The 19064-nt window shown below is 43.1% G+C and overlaps 1 protein-coding gene across 2 annotated transcripts in view; it reads right to left on the bottom strand.

The window, feature by feature from the left end:
* The window catches only part of tll1 (tolloid-like 1), a 55350-nt gene extending 36935 nt beyond the window's left edge, over positions 1 to 18415 (bottom strand). Inside the window, exon 1 of one of the 2 annotated variants that reach the window (XM_085782804.1) lies at positions 17732 to 18415. In XM_085782804.1, the coding sequence (XP_085638930.1) occupies positions 17732 to 17912 (181 nt within the window). In that variant the 5' untranslated portion in view covers positions 17913 to 18415. The remainder of the gene's footprint in view (positions 1 to 17731) is intronic. The other variant, XM_085782812.1, reaches the window with a different exon arrangement.
* Between the last annotated feature and the right edge of the window lie 649 nt (positions 18416 to 19064).

Raw genomic sequence — 19064 nt, 5'->3', positions numbered from 1 at the left:
GTATATGAATTAGGGCTGGGCGATATGAGAAAAAATCCTATCACGATAATTTTTTTCATATCAGTCGATATCGATATATATCACGATAGGACTCAAGTCACTGTTTTTGTCAAGCCTAAATGTTCCATCATACTCACAAGTGAGATTTGAAGATATCAGAAGGTTATTTCTGATTTAAATATTTATTTTCCGTCAAACATTTAACATTTCAGATGTAATGATTAACATATAAAAGCAATGAGTAGCCTAATAACAGTTTCAGATAAATAAAACTGGTATTAGGCTATATACAGTTAGTTTCAACCAAATAATTTGATTGGACAAGAGACATACATGAATGCTGATATACAGTACAACAGCACTGGGTCTTTTTACAGACATTATCACTCCGCTGTTCAGGCGTTCTTTAACATTACATCAGACAGGAGTTAAATCAGAGCCACACTCCCCATACAGGAGCTGCTCCACCTCTCTGCTGCTGCTACAGTTATAAACGGACGTGAAAATTAAATCCCGGACCTCACGTGGCCCATCTAATTAGCGATCATTCTCAGCCTAAACCCGACTGAAAAAGAAAGAGTAATCGTCGCTGTTAGCGCTTGCTTCGCAAGTGGCCAGTGTTTAGGTCGGCACAGCTGAACAGTGTCGCTCTGGTGTGAGGAGCAGCAGCAGCAGCAGCAGCAGCAGAGCAGCCACGCCGTGACTGCGCTCCCTTTGATGTGTGACGGCGAGCCGCTTCGACTGCCTGCTGTCTCCGTGGTTAAAGTTTAGTGTTGTTTACAGTACTGTATCAGAGTTCAATCAATCGGGGTTAATGTAAACATGACGTACCACGTGTTTTCGCGGTCACTCGTCCTAGTTCTCCTCCATTTTTTCTTTTGAGGCAACACTCATTCTCTCTCTTTTTTACTGGCGATGCCCCGCTGCTGACGCCAGGCTGCAGCAGCCCAAACATTACCACGTGTTGTTGTGCTGTGTACAGTCTTCCTGTGCTGTGTCAATCTAACCTGCTGGCTCAGCCAGTGGTTCAGCGCGGCGCAACTCTCGTTTTCATTGGCTGTTTCAAAACATGAATGAATGAAACCTATCGACTTTCTATTGACCACGTTTCATATTGCTATTGAGTAAAGTTATATCGCGATATATATCGTTATCGTTTTATCGCCCAGCCCTAATATGAATTTGAATGGCTCTATGAAGAAATGTGTAGGTTTTACAGCCCAAAAACGTCAGAAACTGATCTTTTAGACCAAATCCTAGTTCTGACGAGTATCGATACCGTTGGCGTTTGAATTAGGTAGCTTGTATAAAATGAAAGAGCAGGTTCTTAGGTAAAATGTGAGTCATTTCATCAATGTTTATATCAAACCACCATGCTGGTACAGCTGGTCAAACAATGGCTGACAGGGGTGGGGATGGTTGTAACACCTTTTATCTTTGTTGTTTTATTAAGTGGCATTAAGTGTCACCATCTTTCCTGGAATTATACATGAGTTATTAGCTGCTTCTGACCTCCTGCTGAAGGTTTACATTCATACATGTTCACCTTTCATCTGTATTATCAGAAGATGTTCTTTAAGAAGCTTTCTAATGTTAGGATCGACACCACTGTCACTGCTTATTTAGCCGTCAGTGATGGGTTTTTCTGTTCATACTGAACCACAGGAAGACGCTTTAGTGTTGGAACATGCACAATAAACTTACATAGATCCATATTTTTTGGTTTGGTCTCAGTTTTTAGTTTTTAATCTCACTGTTACAATTTACCCCAGGTTGTGTGTTACAACCTACCCCGGGTAGGTTGTACAGTAACAGTGGCACTGGCACTCCTTGCATTTGACATCAAATAGTGAATTCTGTGATATAGTGTAAGAAGTTCAAGGCACTGCTACTTGTAGTGGACAAACGAGGGTATTCTGTGTCAAAATTTGAGAGCCCTACCATGAATACTATGCAAGTTATAGGAGCTGAGACAAAAAAATGTTACAACCATCCCCGGCGGTCTCCCCTATTCAAACAGGTGGCAGTGGCACAGGTCTGACTGGGGCGACCTGTTGTCACCAGTCAAACTCCTAGCTTTGTGGGGCGGTGCGTGGCGCAGTGGGTAGAGCGGCCGCCCCATGTAGAGGCTACAGTCCTCAACGCAGGCGTCCCTGGTTCGAGTCCCGCATCGGGCAGACCTTTCCTGCATGTCATTCCCCCTCTCTCTGCCTCCCCCTTTCCTGTCTATCTCTACTATGGCTATCAAATAAATGCATAAAAAGCCAAAAAATATACTTAAAAAAAAAAAAAAAACTCCTAGCTTTGTGATGTCACCACAGTGTTTTCTGACACATTTCACCACTTGAAAAATACACAATAATTAAATCTTCCCACATAATAAACTCTGTGGCGTGAATTCAAAAGTGTTCCTCGTGTGTTTTGTTTTTGATGTCAGACATTTGGAGAAGGCGGCATCCAGTGCTGTATCACACATGTGTAAAAGAAGTTTATGTGGATCTGAATTGGTTCATGTGGGTGTGACTTTGCCTTATAAAACAGCAAAAATAACAGAATGAGACCAACATGTGCACTTAGATGTGGTCTGAACATGCTCTGGTACAACTGTTATTTCTGACAACAAATTGCACTGTGGGCAATACAGCGCCAGTCTCTGCAGTCACTCCCCTCGGCTGCAGCCTCTGCATCGGTCGTGTCACACTACTGAGCCACTAAAACCAAATAGGTGCAAAAAAAAAAAAAAAATCCACTTACGCCTTCGGAAACTTCTGCTTCAACCATATCACATTACACCTGCATTAGAAATGATATTCCCTCAGCTTTTGTTCCTGCATGGTTATGGGACAGTGAGTTTGTGACAGTGCACCAGCTTCACACTGGTATTTTAGGACAACAAGCAAAAAAAAAACAAAAAAACACAAGGACTAAAAGTTTTCCAGAAAAAAAAAAAAAAGCTGACACAAGCAGAGGTACAGAGCGAGAAGAGGAGGAAGAGTACAGTAATAGTTAGTTTGGCCCATTGATTGTCGGGGTCCTGTTAATCCATAGAGATACCATAAATAGCCCAAAGTCAAGCCAGTGGGTGAGGAGGGGTGAGGACAGTGAGGCAGGGAGATGCAGGAGGAAAAGTATTGATCCAAAAAACCCCAGGACGTCCCGGGGGACCTACATCATGCTGACCAGGGCCTTACTGCATGCCCTTCAGCAGGGGCACTGCAGCAGACACACACTCAAGCACACAAGGACACACACACACATAGGAGTAATGCACCAAACACAAACTAAGAGGAAAACTTCCTTCCCACGCACCCAGCACCTCCCACCATGCTCGCTGTTTGGAGAACAAGGAGACCAGTTTGAATCGTATTGATCAAGTTCCCTAGACTAATATTGGCTTTCTGCATGTTCACTCTGCAGCTCGGGAACAAATGTCAAACACTCACACAACAGTCTGGCTCTGTGTGGAAGATGAATATGTGGATATATGACCATGATCATCGTCCGAAGCATTGTTTGCACCTGACCATTGTTACTTATTCAGACAAAACTTTACTTACTATTACTCTTATCCGTCAATTAACCTATACATTGCAGTACAGTAAAAGCATTTGTTGCAACGTATATTATTTCTATTATTATAGTATCTTGTACATTATTCTGATTAACAATTGACATGTTGGTGACAGTGTGTGCATGTTTTTGTTGCTTTCAAAGTTTCATTCTTGACAGACATCATGTTGATGTTGAAGGTTTCTCTGATACTCTCCTCCATTATGTGAACATTAGTTCAGTTTGCAACTATCCACGGTCCACAGATCTGAACTCATTTAATGCGTTTTCTTACAGCTGCACTGGTCCCAGTTGGCGGGAGAAAAGATGCTTAGATACATAAATTTGTTTGTTTTTTTTGCTGTACAATATCGTTTATAGTTTCCCTCATTATTATTTATTGCAGACTTAATCTTTTTCTTTTCCTTTTGACATTTTATAGACACTCCAGCACAGTACAATAGAGAATTATGCACTGCTGAGTTCATGCTGTAGTCAGTGGGGTGTACTAATACAAACACACACACACCTCACTAAGCTCCTCATTAAGCAAATATAAGGTCACGCTGTAGGTGGGCTGCTTTGCGTGTGTGTGTGTGCGTGCACATGTGTGTGAGCATGTGCATGTGCACAAGTCGAGCCACCTGTGTAATATTATTACAGTGTATATAGCGGTGACTGTGAGCGTAGCGCGATATTAAAAAGAGATTATCTCGGCCATGTTGGCAGGTTTTCTCTGAAACTAATCATTGTGCAGGTTTGATCCATATTAACACTTTGTGAGCAGGTTCAGTGGTTTATAAGTTCAGAGTGCACCGACGAGGAACGGTACCAAAAGCACCAAAGACTCAAAAACTGTGCAACACATCAATACACACAGCAGCACACAGTCCACCTGAGTGGAACCACTGATGTGATACTCTACCCAAAAATCATTTCACTATGAAACACTAATCTCTCTCAAATGGGACGGTGGTTGTAAGAAGTCTGTTCTCTATAATAATATTAATAATCATACATTTTATTTATAAGTGCCTTTGAAAACACCCAACCCAAGCACACTTTGAATAAGACGTATACAAACAGCAGCAACAATGACATAAATATAAGTAAAAGAATTATATATTGTGAGACAATGGTGTATTTTCACCAAGCACCAAAAAAGGCCGGTTTCTAAGTGTCTTTTTTCTAGGTGGTGACGTAGAAGAAGCAACAGATGTGCACTGGTACAAACCCTGAGGGAGAGCATTCCAGAGGTTGAGGCCAGATACACTACAGACCCCGGCTGCACCCATATTAGAGTCTAAGGGGGGGGGGGGGGTTACAGAGCAGAGAGATGGGCATCAGATCAGATGGACATAGCGATGGAGCCCCAGGTTTACAGAGATGGAAAAAAACTGGACTGGCAGGGACGCACCGAGCCATGGAGAGACAGATTACGAGGAGAAGTGCTTTAAAATGAGTGCTGTCTTTAACTGGGAGCTGGTGCTGTTGGTGCTCTGCCCCCAGGACCATGTGCAGTCTGTACACTGCCATTATTGTTGCTTTTTTCTTATTGTGAACACCAAAATTAGAAATTAGCCTCGGCTACAATCTCATGGATATTTACATGGAAATGTTAATTAATATGTTTGTCCCATTTAAAAGACATAAACATCACACAGAAGAGAGGAGTGAGGCTTTAAAATAATTACTTCAGGTGTAGATGAGAGACTCCACAAACAGAAATCACTGTCATAATAAAACAGAGGCTATGTTTTCCTTGAATTCACAGTTTTTTCCAATGAATTCTCCTAATGACAAGTTTAAAAACGTCACCGCTTCCTGCTCCTCTACTGGGTCACAACTGCTCGAGGTTGGGGAGAGGTCATCGTTACAGTAAAGGGTGAATGCTGATTGCACATCTGTGACCTGTGCTACACACTCATCCAACACCTCCCACCTCCACAACTCTCTGTCACGTCAGAAACTGGACGTGTCGTGCATACTAGTCGACTCGCAGCTGATTGATGCCTTAAGAGCGGTTTCTATGAATGGATGCAAAATCACTAGGATCCAAAATAAATCTATTGTCCATTGCGGTGGAAACTATCACTTAAGTTTGCATTTTAAACTTGAAATAACCTTCATATTTTTCTTTTTGACGGAGGAATAATGATGTGCTGCCTCGCTCTGTAAGGTGTTGGAATGTGAAGAGATGCTGGAGTCGGTCATGTCACTGGTCAGAAATGTGCTTTTAGAGGAAAAAAAAAAAAAAAAAGTGTAGAAACTTAGGCCAAGTTCAGAAAGTTCACACCCCCGCCCTCCTGTGAGCGTGTGTGTGAAAAAGAGACAGAGAAAGAGGAGACAGATGATAATGACAAACTTTACAAACCACCAGTGACATGGACAATCTCAGCTTTGACTTTTACCACTATTTTTCTTTTCCAGATGTTCAGAGCACATCTGAGGAGTTAAGGATAGTGTGTGTGTGTGTGTTTGTGTGTGTGTGTGTGTGTGTGTGTGATGTCACAAGTCCACAGGCCCAGAAACAAACAAATGCACACACACACACACACACACACTTAATCATATGTTGTTGTTTTTTACTGGCTTAAACACAGGCCCAGACGCTGCCAAAGACCCAATTACACACCTCTACACTGACACATCACTGTGTTTACCTCCAGCACAGTGTGTGAATGTGTGTGAATGTGTGTGTGTGTTTGTCTGCAGACTCTCGCAGGCGAAGTTTCCTCATGCATGAACAGATAAAAACAGATGGTGAAGCAGTCAGGCGGACGACTGGACATCTCAAACGACCCGGAAATAAAAACCCAGACTGATCATAAACAAATCCAATTAATAAGGAATAGACAGTCAGACTGTCATCGGTTACCGAGCAGAGCTGTTAACCTTTTTAATCAGAGATAAAACTGAGTGTCCTCTCAACCAAAACACCTGAGAAGACACAGGATTACGTACAGTAGAGTGACTATTAACAAAAAACATGCCGCGTGTTTCACTGTAACTGAAATAAAATGTAGATAATTATAAGATCCAGGGCAAAAGTAAAAAAAAGGAACATCTGTAACTTCAAAAGCACTGCACACTTAAATGGAGCTCCGCCACATAAACTGGAGTAGATAACAGGCAAAGAAATGTTTGGTATGAGACAAAATAACATAATATCATATGACACACACACACACACTCTTTCACACACACACACACGCACGCACGCACGCACTCACACAGCACTGGTGTAAACTCCTAATCACATTACTGTGACACTGAGATTCTTCTCCAGCAGGTCATGGGTTTGGCCAGACATTGTGACGGGACACGATCAGGTCTCGATTTACCACCGGACGCCCTGGATGTGCACTCGTCAACAAGCTCTACCAGGTACCAAGATCAAATTAAAATTATATAAGAGAGTTATTTTTGTGAAGATGGAAGACAGTTCTGATCAGATCATCAGGTGTGACTGCATGTCTCCACTCACTGCAAGACACTCACTGTCTTTTTTTTTGTCTTTTTTAGCTTTGACGCAGCTTTGATGTCAGTATAAATACTATGAGGAGTGAGTTTCAGGTTACCATGAATAATGAATGAATAAATCAAGTCGGGACATGAAATGTGACACAGCTGTGTGACACAGTTTCAAACCGCCACTGACTGAAGACACTCATTCAGTGACGTTTTTTTCCAAGATATTTTTTTTTTATATTGCTGGTCAGGTACTGAGATACTCTACATTCATACAGTAAACACACCTGTTACCAGTTCAACACGATGCTGTTATAGTATCAGAAATCCTGTGACTACACTGAACTTGGAGATAGAGGAGTGAATGATCACCAGTCAACACTGGTATGACTGTCTCTTTTAAATTTGTATGTGTGTTTGTTTGTCTTTTTTGAATGGACCTTGAGTCTAATAATAAAAGTCTATCTATCTATCTATCTATCTATCTATCTATCTATCTATCTATCTATCTATCTATCTATCTATCTATCTATCTATCTATCTATCTATTTATCTATCTATCTATCTATCTAATGGGCGGATTCAGAATAAGTTTAAAAAGACGCAATCAACAATCAAAAGCTCCAACACTGTAGGAGCCATGATTTATAGATGTAGAAATAGGTTGAGATTTAGATTGAATTTCATTATTTCATAGTTTGTATTTTTGATCTATGTGTTGTATGTCTCAGTTGGACGTGAGAGCTGTGATAGGGAGCACATAGTTTTTCTATGGAGTGAAGGAGTGATGGATGTAAATTGATTTTTCTTTAAGTAAACTTTTGTTTCTGAAACGGATACAGTACATCTCGTTGTTCATTCTTGTATGAAACCTTAACATTTCATGCCTCTCATGTGGCTTTGACACCACGAAGGAAAGCCACAACAAACACATTTAGCGAAGCAGCAGCCAATCCACACACACCTAACTGATGTTACTGTAATACAGAGAAAAGTCTTTTCAATCTCTTCATGTTGGCTCTGCTTTAATTCTCTTCAGCTTTGCTTCAGTCTCAAAATACAGATGGTGATTGATCACATTCAAGTGTATCCTGTAGCAGTCCAGTAGGAGCCTGTTTGTTTGTGGGATGGATAACACTTAACATGAGACTCTTTCTATGCTAAACTTTCTGCAAACTTCAGTGTAAAGAACACACACACACACACACACACACTGATATCAAGAACCAACAGATGCTGTTTTGAAACAACAGGAAACACTTGTTTCTTGCCTCCAACTGAGGTCATTTTCTTTACTTATCTTTGCAAATTAGGCACTTTCAACAGGAGAATCGGAGAAAGCCTGGTCGCATTTTCTCTGCTTCAGTTGCTTTCTTCTCTACAGAGCTCCTCCTACAGTTTCGGAAGAGCATATTTTCATTGTCATTAAGAATCACCACTAACGCCTCCTCCCTCCATCTCCCCGGCCATGTGCATTTGTTTTCAACAAAGCCGGCAAGAAGACAATCTGTGGACCGATCTCTACCGAGGTGGGTAAGGTAAACAAGAGATTACAGATTACAGGACGTGTCTGTGTCGTAGTGCCGTAAATAAATCCAGGATTCTCGCGAGATGAGATCTGGGACACCGCGTCGGAGGCGCTGATCTTGCAACAGGGTTGGTTTTCGGGCCAAGAGACGCCAGGTGGAAGGCAGAGAGCCTTAATTCTCCCCGTACTAAGTCATTTAACCATCACAATTACTCTAAAGCTGTTTAATTAAGGTGCAAATCTTGTATAGTTCCTCTTTAAGTACTTTGATAAACTGCAGTGACTTGAAATATCACCACCATGAGTTTGGTATTGAGTTAGTAGATGAAGGTTCAAACTGTTAGTCTGTTAGTTTAGTTGTGCATCACCTGTACCTGCAGTATTGTCGACTCTTTGCACATTTTTACCCATAACACACAGTTGAAGCTTCTCAAACGTTTATTTCTACAAAATGACGTAGCAGCAGACCGAGCTAAAAGTGTGTCCTACAATACTTAAAATAAAATAAAAATAGTTTGACTGTAAGGAGACGCGACTTCTCCTCAGCCAATAACGTTTGTTTGCGAATGACTTTTGCTTCTATAAATACCATGAGGAAAAGCTAGGTGACATAAAAGCACCCAGACATTTAATAATTGAGCAACGCGAGGCAGGTGGGCCGAGTGACGGTGGTGCTGACTCATGGCTTCTGCAGCTCCGGAACAATGACGCTCCAAAACAAACAGTGGGCTCTCAGCACCGGCCGCAGAGTTTGTGCTGAGGCGGGAATCCTGAGGAAGACTTCGGAAGCTCAGTGGCAGGAGCACTCTGCTCGGGAAAATCCTGTTTAATATAATATGAGTGAGACCGCTTGCTCTCTCACTAACACACACACGGCGCAGCCACACACACATTGCTCTAGTTTCCTTCCTACCGAGGAATGGGGGAAGGGGTGAACAGTAGCTGCAGCTCACTGTCACGACATGGTGGGCTTCGGTCTCTGACTGAGAAACCCCAAAGCACACACACACACACACATGGGCACAGGTACACATGCATTCACCTGTCTAGTACTGATAGTGATAGTTACACTTCAATGGAAACACCTGGATAAGCACCTGACAGAAACTATAATGACACCTGGATCCAGAAAAGAGCAAAATACTGGTTGTTTGTTGTTTCTTTAAAGTTTTCCTTCAACAAAGTGAAGCTCAGGGATAAAACATCCAACATCCTACTTATGTCAACCAGCACACCTCAGATCTCACTCACAACAAGAAAAACCCTTCTGTGTCATAGTGTTGTCACAAGCATCTACCCAACCATTTACAATGCATATAGTCCAGAATCAAACTTATTATTTTGCTTTTTAAACCCACAAAGGAGCCTGAATGGAAAGTAAATGTTGTGCATGAACCTGTGCAGATTCATGCACAATGTTAAAGAGGGACTATGCAAGATTTGCACCTTAGTTTAACATATTTGGAGTAATTGTGAAGGTTAAATTACTTGTTACGAGGAGAACGGAGGCTCTTTGCCAGACAGAAACATAGGCTGCTTTACGGCACTGCGACACAAACACGCCTGTTTATCCATAAACTCTTGTTTACGTTATACCCACCTCGGTACAACATTTGTAGTGTGCATGGCCGGGGGGGAGGGAGGAGGGTTACAGTACCTGTGAGTTTTTACAACAGTGAAAATATGCACTCGACTCCTGTACTGGGAGAAAAAAGAGACCAAAACAGCGAAAAAGCGGCTAGATTTGCATAGCTCCTCTTAAAATAAAGCAACAATCTGAGATCTGAAAAATGTGTTAATCATAACACTGTATGTATGATTCAACACAATCATTAAAGCACAGATAAGAGAAAGACGAGGAGAATGTGTGAGCTGCCACGCCGACAGCTCTGAGGCCTCCTCTGTGTAGTAACTCCAAAAACAGCCAAGTGGTCAAATTAGTGCAAATAAATCAAGTCCCAGTGTTTGTTTTGTGTTAAACGTGCAACCTTAAAACAGTTTGCACGCACACAAAATATGACCTCTCATGGAGATTTATGCTGTGTTTTTACAGCAGTTACTATTTAAACAACCATAGGCATACATTTATATCCACCAGACTGAAGAAACAAACACACTGACTGAATCTAGCACCTCTGACACCTCTGGTGGACTTGAAAACGCTTCCTTAGGCCTGATGCACGTAGCCTGAGTCACTGACTGAGACATAAAAACCTCCATAACAACAGTGTAACAATACTCATCAGAAGAAGCACATGAATTTTATCTGCACATCACATCAGAATGAGCTCCGGCCGACGTGAACCACTTCATGTCGGCAGCAGGGCGGAGGTCGTCCCTCAAGTGGAAGGTCCTGCCTCGAGCCTCGCAAGGAAACTGTGATAAAATGTTACTCAAGTGCTCATGAACTTCACATTAAATTAACTGTTTACCCAATGCGGCTCTTGGATACCTGTTGGGTGAAAGAGTATTGCATCGTGTCTTGAATGAAAACCTCCATCGCCAATAAAGCAACTAAAACATCTGGATCTTGGATCCCCATTAGTCTCTGCTCATCTTCCTGGGAGTCCACATGAAAACAGTCAAGCACAAACAGTACATAAACAAACGACAACAGAATCTAAATACAGTAATCTAATGCTGGCGATTAAAACAAACAACCTGACAGGTGATATCAGCCCTGATCTCTTTCATCTGTTTCTCTTTGGCTCATTTGTTTTGAACAGCGAGCAGCTTCTGATCTGATTTATACTGTATGTGTTGGTAGTGAATAGCCACTCACTGGAGACCCAGCATGACCCGTTGTCTGTCTACAATTAAATTACTGACAAATGTGAGAAGGCTGGATGTTAATTTACTGTTGTGCCAGTGCATCTTAGTGAATTTTTTTTCATGCTGTGTCCTGGATGAAAGAGAACAAGTGCTTGTGTCACCTGGTTCCTAAATTGATGGCACGACTTAGCGGGTGCTCAGAGCGATGTGAGACCATGAGAAAATATACATTATGTGTTGCGTATACGGCGACTACTATACATTCCTCTATTGTATCTGCAGAGGAGAACAAGCAGTCAGTCTCTCTGGGGTCGCTGCTGAAGAAAACGGCCCCCCAGCTTCATTCGGACACTAAGGTTTGTTTAGCTTTCGCTCCGTGTGTGTGAGCATTTATGAGAACAGTGATTTGGAAGGAAGCATGAATGACTCTTGAGTGGAGCGTAGGAGCCCGTGCACATCTGTACGACTGTGTGTGTGTGTGTGTATGTGTAAGTGTGCGCGTGTGTGTGTCATCTCCAGCTGAGTAGCAGGATGCAGACAACCAGGAAGAGATAAGCGCGGGTGAATGGAGGGAGCTCTGCGTGTGTGTGTGTGCGTCGAGTGTGTGCGTATGTGCGCCTGTGTGTGTGTGTGTTGTTCGCATGGGGAAATCACTTCACAAAGGCCTGGAAGTGTGTGTTCTCCTGTCTACCAGTGCGGGACTCGGAGGAGATAAGCAGCCAGCCAAATATTCCCCCCTTGTGTTTTCCCAGCAAAAACAGGAGGCGGAATACCAACCACTCAGACTGATGCCACAGGGTCAGGCCTGGAATGAGCCGCGCTTCCACTTCTTACAAGCGGCACACACATTTTACACACACACACACACGAATGCAACGACACAGCCACCAAATCTTTACACAATGACAAACCGTATGGGTTGATGGCAAGGATGCAACTAAAAAAATGTTGTCATTTACTGGTTAATCTGTTCAGAAAACACTGAAAATACGTTTGATTGTTGATCCACAGATATCTATAAATTTGAAAATCCATACGTCTGCAATACGCAGCCAACTCTGTGCATTAAATGTTGGAGGTTTGTGTCTGTATAAGGTGTGCATGTGGATGCGACATATACTGTAAATAACCAAAAGATAGAAAATAGCATCTATAAGGTTTACATTAGTTATGTGGGATGTGTAAAACGGTATAAGAGAATGATTTGACTGACATGTAAACAATTATTCAGTATAATCTATAAATATCAGATGGACTGTTGTGTATCTACAAAAATTGCAATGTCAAACTTCTTACAGCCCAATTCAGTTTGCAATATAAAAGCAGAAGAACGTTTAATGCAAAAGTATTCAATCTGCAATTTGAAACAGAAGATTCAGCAAATCCTCAAGTGAGAAGCTGTTATCAGTGAATGTTTTCTCAATACGGTAGAAAAAAACCAAGCAGTTAATCAATGAAGAATTGACTGTTCATTATATATTTTTTGCATATTTCTAAATTTTTTTGCATAAATACGACGTTATACATTTACTCAAAATGATAGATGGTGTTAACATTGCTACTGTTCCAGAGAAATTTAAGAAAACTCTGCACACATCTGCAGATAAGGACCCTGAAATTACTACCATGACAGCGACTAAATGGACCTTTCATCTGATTCATTTTCTGTCAGTAATCATTTCAGCCATAGTCTTTGCAACATGCCAATACTGCTCACATGCAATGAATTTACGTAATTCAAAAGCTTGTCATGAAATAAGAAGATAAAAGTGACTTCATGTGAGGAGGCAAAAAATATTGAAAATGTTTCGTCTCAAGAGAAACATGAGCGAATATCCTAATGTACAACACCAAAAGCGAAATTAAAAGTGTCACAATAAAACTTTTGAAATGTGTCTCATGTACCGAAGCATGTTCTTTTTTTTTTTTTTTTTTTGTGCAGTAGCTGCAGCAAACGTCCATACGGTCCGTCAGGGATCACGTCCCTTGGTTGTTATTGAAAAAGCACAGGCTGCCATCAACCTTTCCAACTGGCATGAACACATGGAGGCTGACATTTGATTTGCATTTAATCTGAACAAAACATGTGTAGCGTATAACACTGATGTTCCCGGTTCAAGTCCAGATCCAGACAGGGACCTTGGCACTGCACACACCACCCCACTTATGAGTTATTGGTTGCTCTCTCTACCATCACATAACCAGTAAAGACAAAACAAGGCCTTAAGAATAACACTGAAATGGTAAAAGACTGTTTCAAACGTGCACAAGAAAACTGAAACAGGTGTGTGTAAAATGTGATTCTCATGTGTGACGCTGGCCCGTCATTACACATTACACACTACAGACCCTTGGGAATGATCAATGACCTGGTTTCCTGAATGAATTGATCATAAAATGTGACCTGATCTCAATCTAAGTTACAAATATAGACACCGATAACTTTTTGAGCAAATAATGCAGTAATAGGCTTCACTGAACATTCACTGTGCTCATAGAAAAAGTAAATGAACCCTTGGATTTAATACTGGGACTGGTCTTCTGACCTCAAATAAGTGACTCCAGGAGGAGTGAACATTTATCTTCACGTTAATTCAGAGCATCTCCACTGGATTAAGTTCTGGGCTCTGACTCCAACAAGTGGATTTCCTGTGTTTTGAAGTTTATTTTAATATTCAGGGTTGTGGTTCTGCTACATCTACCTCAACAGGTAGACAGCCACAGACCTTGATGAACTAGAGGATATATTTTTCATGCATAATGATAGTGTTAGAGGGTCCAGATCATGAAGCCCCGTCCACCATATATCACTTTATGGGATGATGTCCTAATCCTGCAGTTTCCCCATTTGGTTTCACTGGTTGGTCTCCAGGTTTGTGTTTAGTTGTTCTTCCTAAATAATTTATCAGCCAACAAAACATTTTAGCATTTGTGGAAACACAAGGTGCTCTTTGGCAAACTTCAGGCATTTATACTTACGCGCTATTGTGTGTTTGTGTACTTTAACAGTGGTGAAACAGAGCTAATGGCTGGAGTCGGAGCTAATACATGTTGAACAACAGTTACTGTGGTGTGTGTGTGTACAGCCATTGACCTGACTGAGGCAGAAGGAAGGTGAGTTTTTATGTGCCTGTCGGGTCACTGAGAAACATGGAGAAGACCGACCACCGATCACAGTTGCTATTTGACATGTAGTTGCATTTCTAGGAAGCTGCACATCAACCACTGGAGTAGAGTATATCACACCTTTGCTGTACTTATGGCCTCAGTTTTAAGAAGGCATACTGCAGTTTGTTTGTTTTTTAAATAAAAGTTAAAATAGCTCTAATTGACACCTCCTATCTGTTCAGTGGTCGACCTCTAGGTTTGATAACTCCTGACGTCATTAGCCGAACGGTCCAGGTGCTTTTTCCAACCAGCACTGTGAATGTTTGAGTGCTGTTTTTAATATGGACATGAAGTTCACGATACAATACTTTGTGTGTTTTGAGATGCAGTCGGTTGTGTGTGTGTTCAGTACTGCAATTTAGATTAACCTGAATCTGACCCTATTTTAATACTAATGTATATATAAATACAGGTTAATTTCAATTCACTTACTTCTTACATTTACTGTATATGCATTCCTCATGTCAACTGATATTTCCAGCAAATAAAAACACTTGTGTGCGTTTTTTCGCTCTGTTATTTTAACCTACAAGAGTTGCTCAGTTGGCCAAATATATGTAGACTGACTGTCTCCCTTTAACCTGCCAGGCTCCCATCCAAACACACACATACACGCACACCGTTAAGAGTTCTTAGCATAACTAAAAGCCACAGAGTCATGGGACTGCAGTATCAACATAAAAATCACCCACACAGAGATCACTGTAACATGCACATGAGCAAACACACACATACACACACACACACACACACACACACACACTGGCCAGTGTCCAGGGTTGTCAGGTTTGTGTATTTGGTATGTGAGGAATGCGTGTGTTGGTCGGTGTGTGGACGCGCACTGCTCTGGGTGGAGCTCTTATCAGTCCAATGTGTCATCACAGACAACATTAAGTCCCATTAAAACACACATGAACGTACGTGTGCACAATCACACATGCACACAAGACACGCCAAGTCAGAGCGGGTGTAACCAAAACAAGACTCTGGACTTAAGAAGATGCTTACTGGTCTTAACAACACCACAGTGTTTCCTTTGTAACTTTCATGCACACACAGCAGAGGAGGAGAGGAGAGAAGAGGAGAGGAGAGGAGAGAGGGAGGAGAGGAGAGGAGAGGAGAGGAGAGGAGAGGAGAGGAGAGGAGAGGAGAGGAGAGGAGAGGAGAGGAGAGGAGAGGAGAGGAGGAGAGGAGAGGAGAGGAGAGGAGAGGAGAGGAGAGGAGAGGAAACAAGAGGAGAGGAGAGGAAACAAGAGGACAGGAGAGGAGAGGAGAGGAAACAAGAGGAGAGGAGAGGAAACAAGAGGGGAGGAGAGGAGAGGAGAGGAGAGGAGAGGAGAGGAGAGGAGAGGAGAGGAGAGGAGAGGAGAGGAGAGGCCAGGAGAGGCCAGGAGAGGCCAGGAGAGGAGAGGAGACAAGAGACCAGGAGAGGAGCTGAAAAAAGAGGGGAGGAGAGGAGCTGAAAAAAGAGGGGAGGAGAGGAGAGGAGACAGGAGGCCAGGAGAGGAGAGGAAACAAGAGGGGAGGAGAGGAGAGGAGAGGAGAGGAGAGGAGAGGAGAGGAGAGGAGAGGAAACAAGAGGAGAGGACAGGAGAGGAAACAAGAGGAGAGGACAGGAGAGGAAACAAGAGGAGAGGAGAGCAAACAAGAGGGGAGGACAGGAGAGAAGAGGAGAGGAGACAAGAGGCCAGGAGAGGAGAGGAAACAAAAGGGGAGGAGAGGAGAGGAGAGGATCTCCTCCATCTAACATGTGATGTAACATGTCCAGTATTAAAAGTTTGACATTGAATGTTTGTTCATATTTTGGGTCTTGTTTATTTATTTTGGCTGATATTTCCTGATCCAAAATCATGACATGTTGCTAATTTTAGCCGGCGAGTTTATTTAGGCAAAACGCTGGACCGTTGCTGACCATGTTGAAATGAAACACACTGATGCACTGAGACGTTTCACATCTTTCATTATGGATCCTTGAATTGTTAAGACGTTGGAAAACAATTACTCTGGTGTCAATACAAACGCAGGTTGCTACTGTCTCACACCTGTGTTACAAGTCGTTTCAGATTCACAACGCGACACCAAATCATCCAATCGGGAGTTTCGATGTCTACTACAGAAGTACAGGAAGGAAGGTCACTTTAATACAAGGACTGCGTGAATTAAGTGAATCTCCAGGCGGCTTTGTGATGGAAGTATGAGTTCATATGGGTGGAGTGGGTCAGACACACAACGCATGAAACACACACACACTGAGGAATATATAGAGGAAATAAACCACGTCTTTTATGTATATGACATGGTTTACATCAGTGCAGCCGGGCAGTTTGTCAACACAACGGTCATATTATTATAATAATAAAACTGCAGGGATGTTGCTTCTAACATATGTACACACACACACACACACACATACATACACATACAAAATTTACTGTATGTCTTACGAGACCAAACAGCTGCCAGTCTGCCATTAAATGCTCTGCAAAAAAAATGTATCAGTGTGTGTGTGTGTGTGTGTGTGTGTGTGTGTGTGTGTGTGTGAGAGAGAGAGAGAGAGAGAGAGAGGAGAGAGAGAAAGGGAAACGAGAGAGGGTGAGAGAGCATCAGCCCATGTTTTGGTACAGTTGAATCCAGCTGTTTCTCATCTTTGTTGATGGTTGATTTAACATCTGGTCACGACCAAACATGTATATACACACACACATTCATACATTCATACATACATACATATATACAATCATACATACACACACAAATACACACACCCTAACATCTGCACATGCACTGTCTGTCCTTTTTAGATTCCGCCACTATCGCAACCGAAATTTCGCCTGCTAGTGATGCACGCGCTGCTGAATGTGTGTGTGTGTGTGTGTGCGTGCGTGCAGACAAAAGTGCGGACCGTCACCGGGCTGCACGTGGCATCCACCCACAGGATCACCACACACACACACACACACACACAAACTGACTTATTGGTTATGAAGGTTGGGGATAGAGGGACATCTGGACCGGTGCACACACACATACACACACACGCGCTGTCATCTCTCATTCACTCATACACGTGCCACCTCTGGGCGCTCAGTAAGAGGACAGGATCACAAGCGCAAAAAATACCTTTTTTTCCCTCATGTGTGTGTGTGTGTGTGTGTGTGTGTGTGTGTGTGTGTGTGTGTGTGTGTGTGTGTTTTTTGTTTTTTAATAACTAAAAAACTGAAACAGAGTGAATTCAGGACTCACCAGCTTTGCATGGGTCTTTGTAGTCAATGGTCTCATCCCTCTCCTCTTCATAATAGTCATAGTCTGGCTCCTCGTAGTCGAAACAGTTAGAAATAGTCACTTTGCCCCAGAAAGTCAAGCCGGCAAGCACCAGCGTGATCCAGCGCATCTTAGCGGCCAGTGCCGAGGGCACTCGGTCCATCTGAAGACTGAAAGAAACGAATAAAAGGCCTCTGCTCGTCTCCTGTGCCGTTAGGAGATGGTCAATCCACTCTCTAGAGAAAGCATCGGCGGCAGGAATTTAACGGGTCATCGTGAAGCTCGGTGTCTCCTCTCTCTCTGACAGTCAGTCTGGCTCTCTGGGACACTGGAGGAGGCTACTGGAAGTTTTTACTGCGCCGGGCTCTGCTGCTGCTCCATGGTCAAAGTAGCACTGAGGGATCTGCCTCCCGGTCAGCAAAGTGTCCGCTGAGGAGCTCCGCTGTCCTCCGCTGTGCTGCTGCTGCTTCTGCTGGTGCTGCTGGTGGTGGTGGTTGTGGCTTCGCAGGTGAGGCTGCTGCTGTGGGACAAACAAGAGAGAGAGAGAGAAGAGGTAGAGAAGCGGCCAGGGGATCAGGAGCGGATGATCTCCGAGCGTAAAGACGCACGACGGCGGCGGCGTGTCTGCTGCTGCTGCTCACACAACACAAGAGTCATCCGCCGAGCGTATTCCCAACCAGCACTGTTGTCTCACAGTCTGATCTCTCTCTCCCTCTCTCTTCACTCACCCCTCTCTCTCTCTCTCTCTCTCCACTCACCCGCCTCTCTCTCTCTCTCACTCGTGTCCGGACACACACTCTCTCTCTCACACACACACACCGCCACTCAGCCTACCTGCACTAGTGGCGCAGAACCGAAACTTTCATTGTTCACTTTCCTCCTTTCCACTGATCTTATATGCAAAGACCCCCCTCCCTCCCTCCGTCCCACCTTCTCTCTCTCTCTCTCTCTCTCTCTCTCTCACACACACACACACACACACACACACACACACACACACACACACACATAACTGAGAGAGCGTAAACTATAGCCTACAGAGGAAGCGCGCACGGATCATTGCAGGTTATTGGAGCTCAACTGGCACGGATCCGTTAAGTCAAGTGAACTTATACAGTTGCACAAAACCGGTAGCCGTAAAAGTAACACGGCGGTCACAAACTTGCCTGTGGGTGTTTAGTATCTATCAGCCCTTATAGACCCGGTGCATAGTGGGAGTTACCAGGTAATTAAGAGGCAGGTGCCAAGTAGGTGACAGGCAGCTAAACCATAAATGCCCAGGGGTATGTTGTAGAGTTGACTAATGACCCCTTTA

Source organism: Trachurus japonicus, chromosome 1 (assembly GCF_045865225.1).
Source record: "Trachurus japonicus isolate A0001 chromosome 1, Traja_1.0".
Taxonomy (NCBI): Eukaryota; Metazoa; Chordata; class Actinopteri; order Carangiformes; family Carangidae; genus Trachurus; species Trachurus japonicus.
This window is presented reverse-complemented; position numbering and strand designations above follow the sequence as displayed.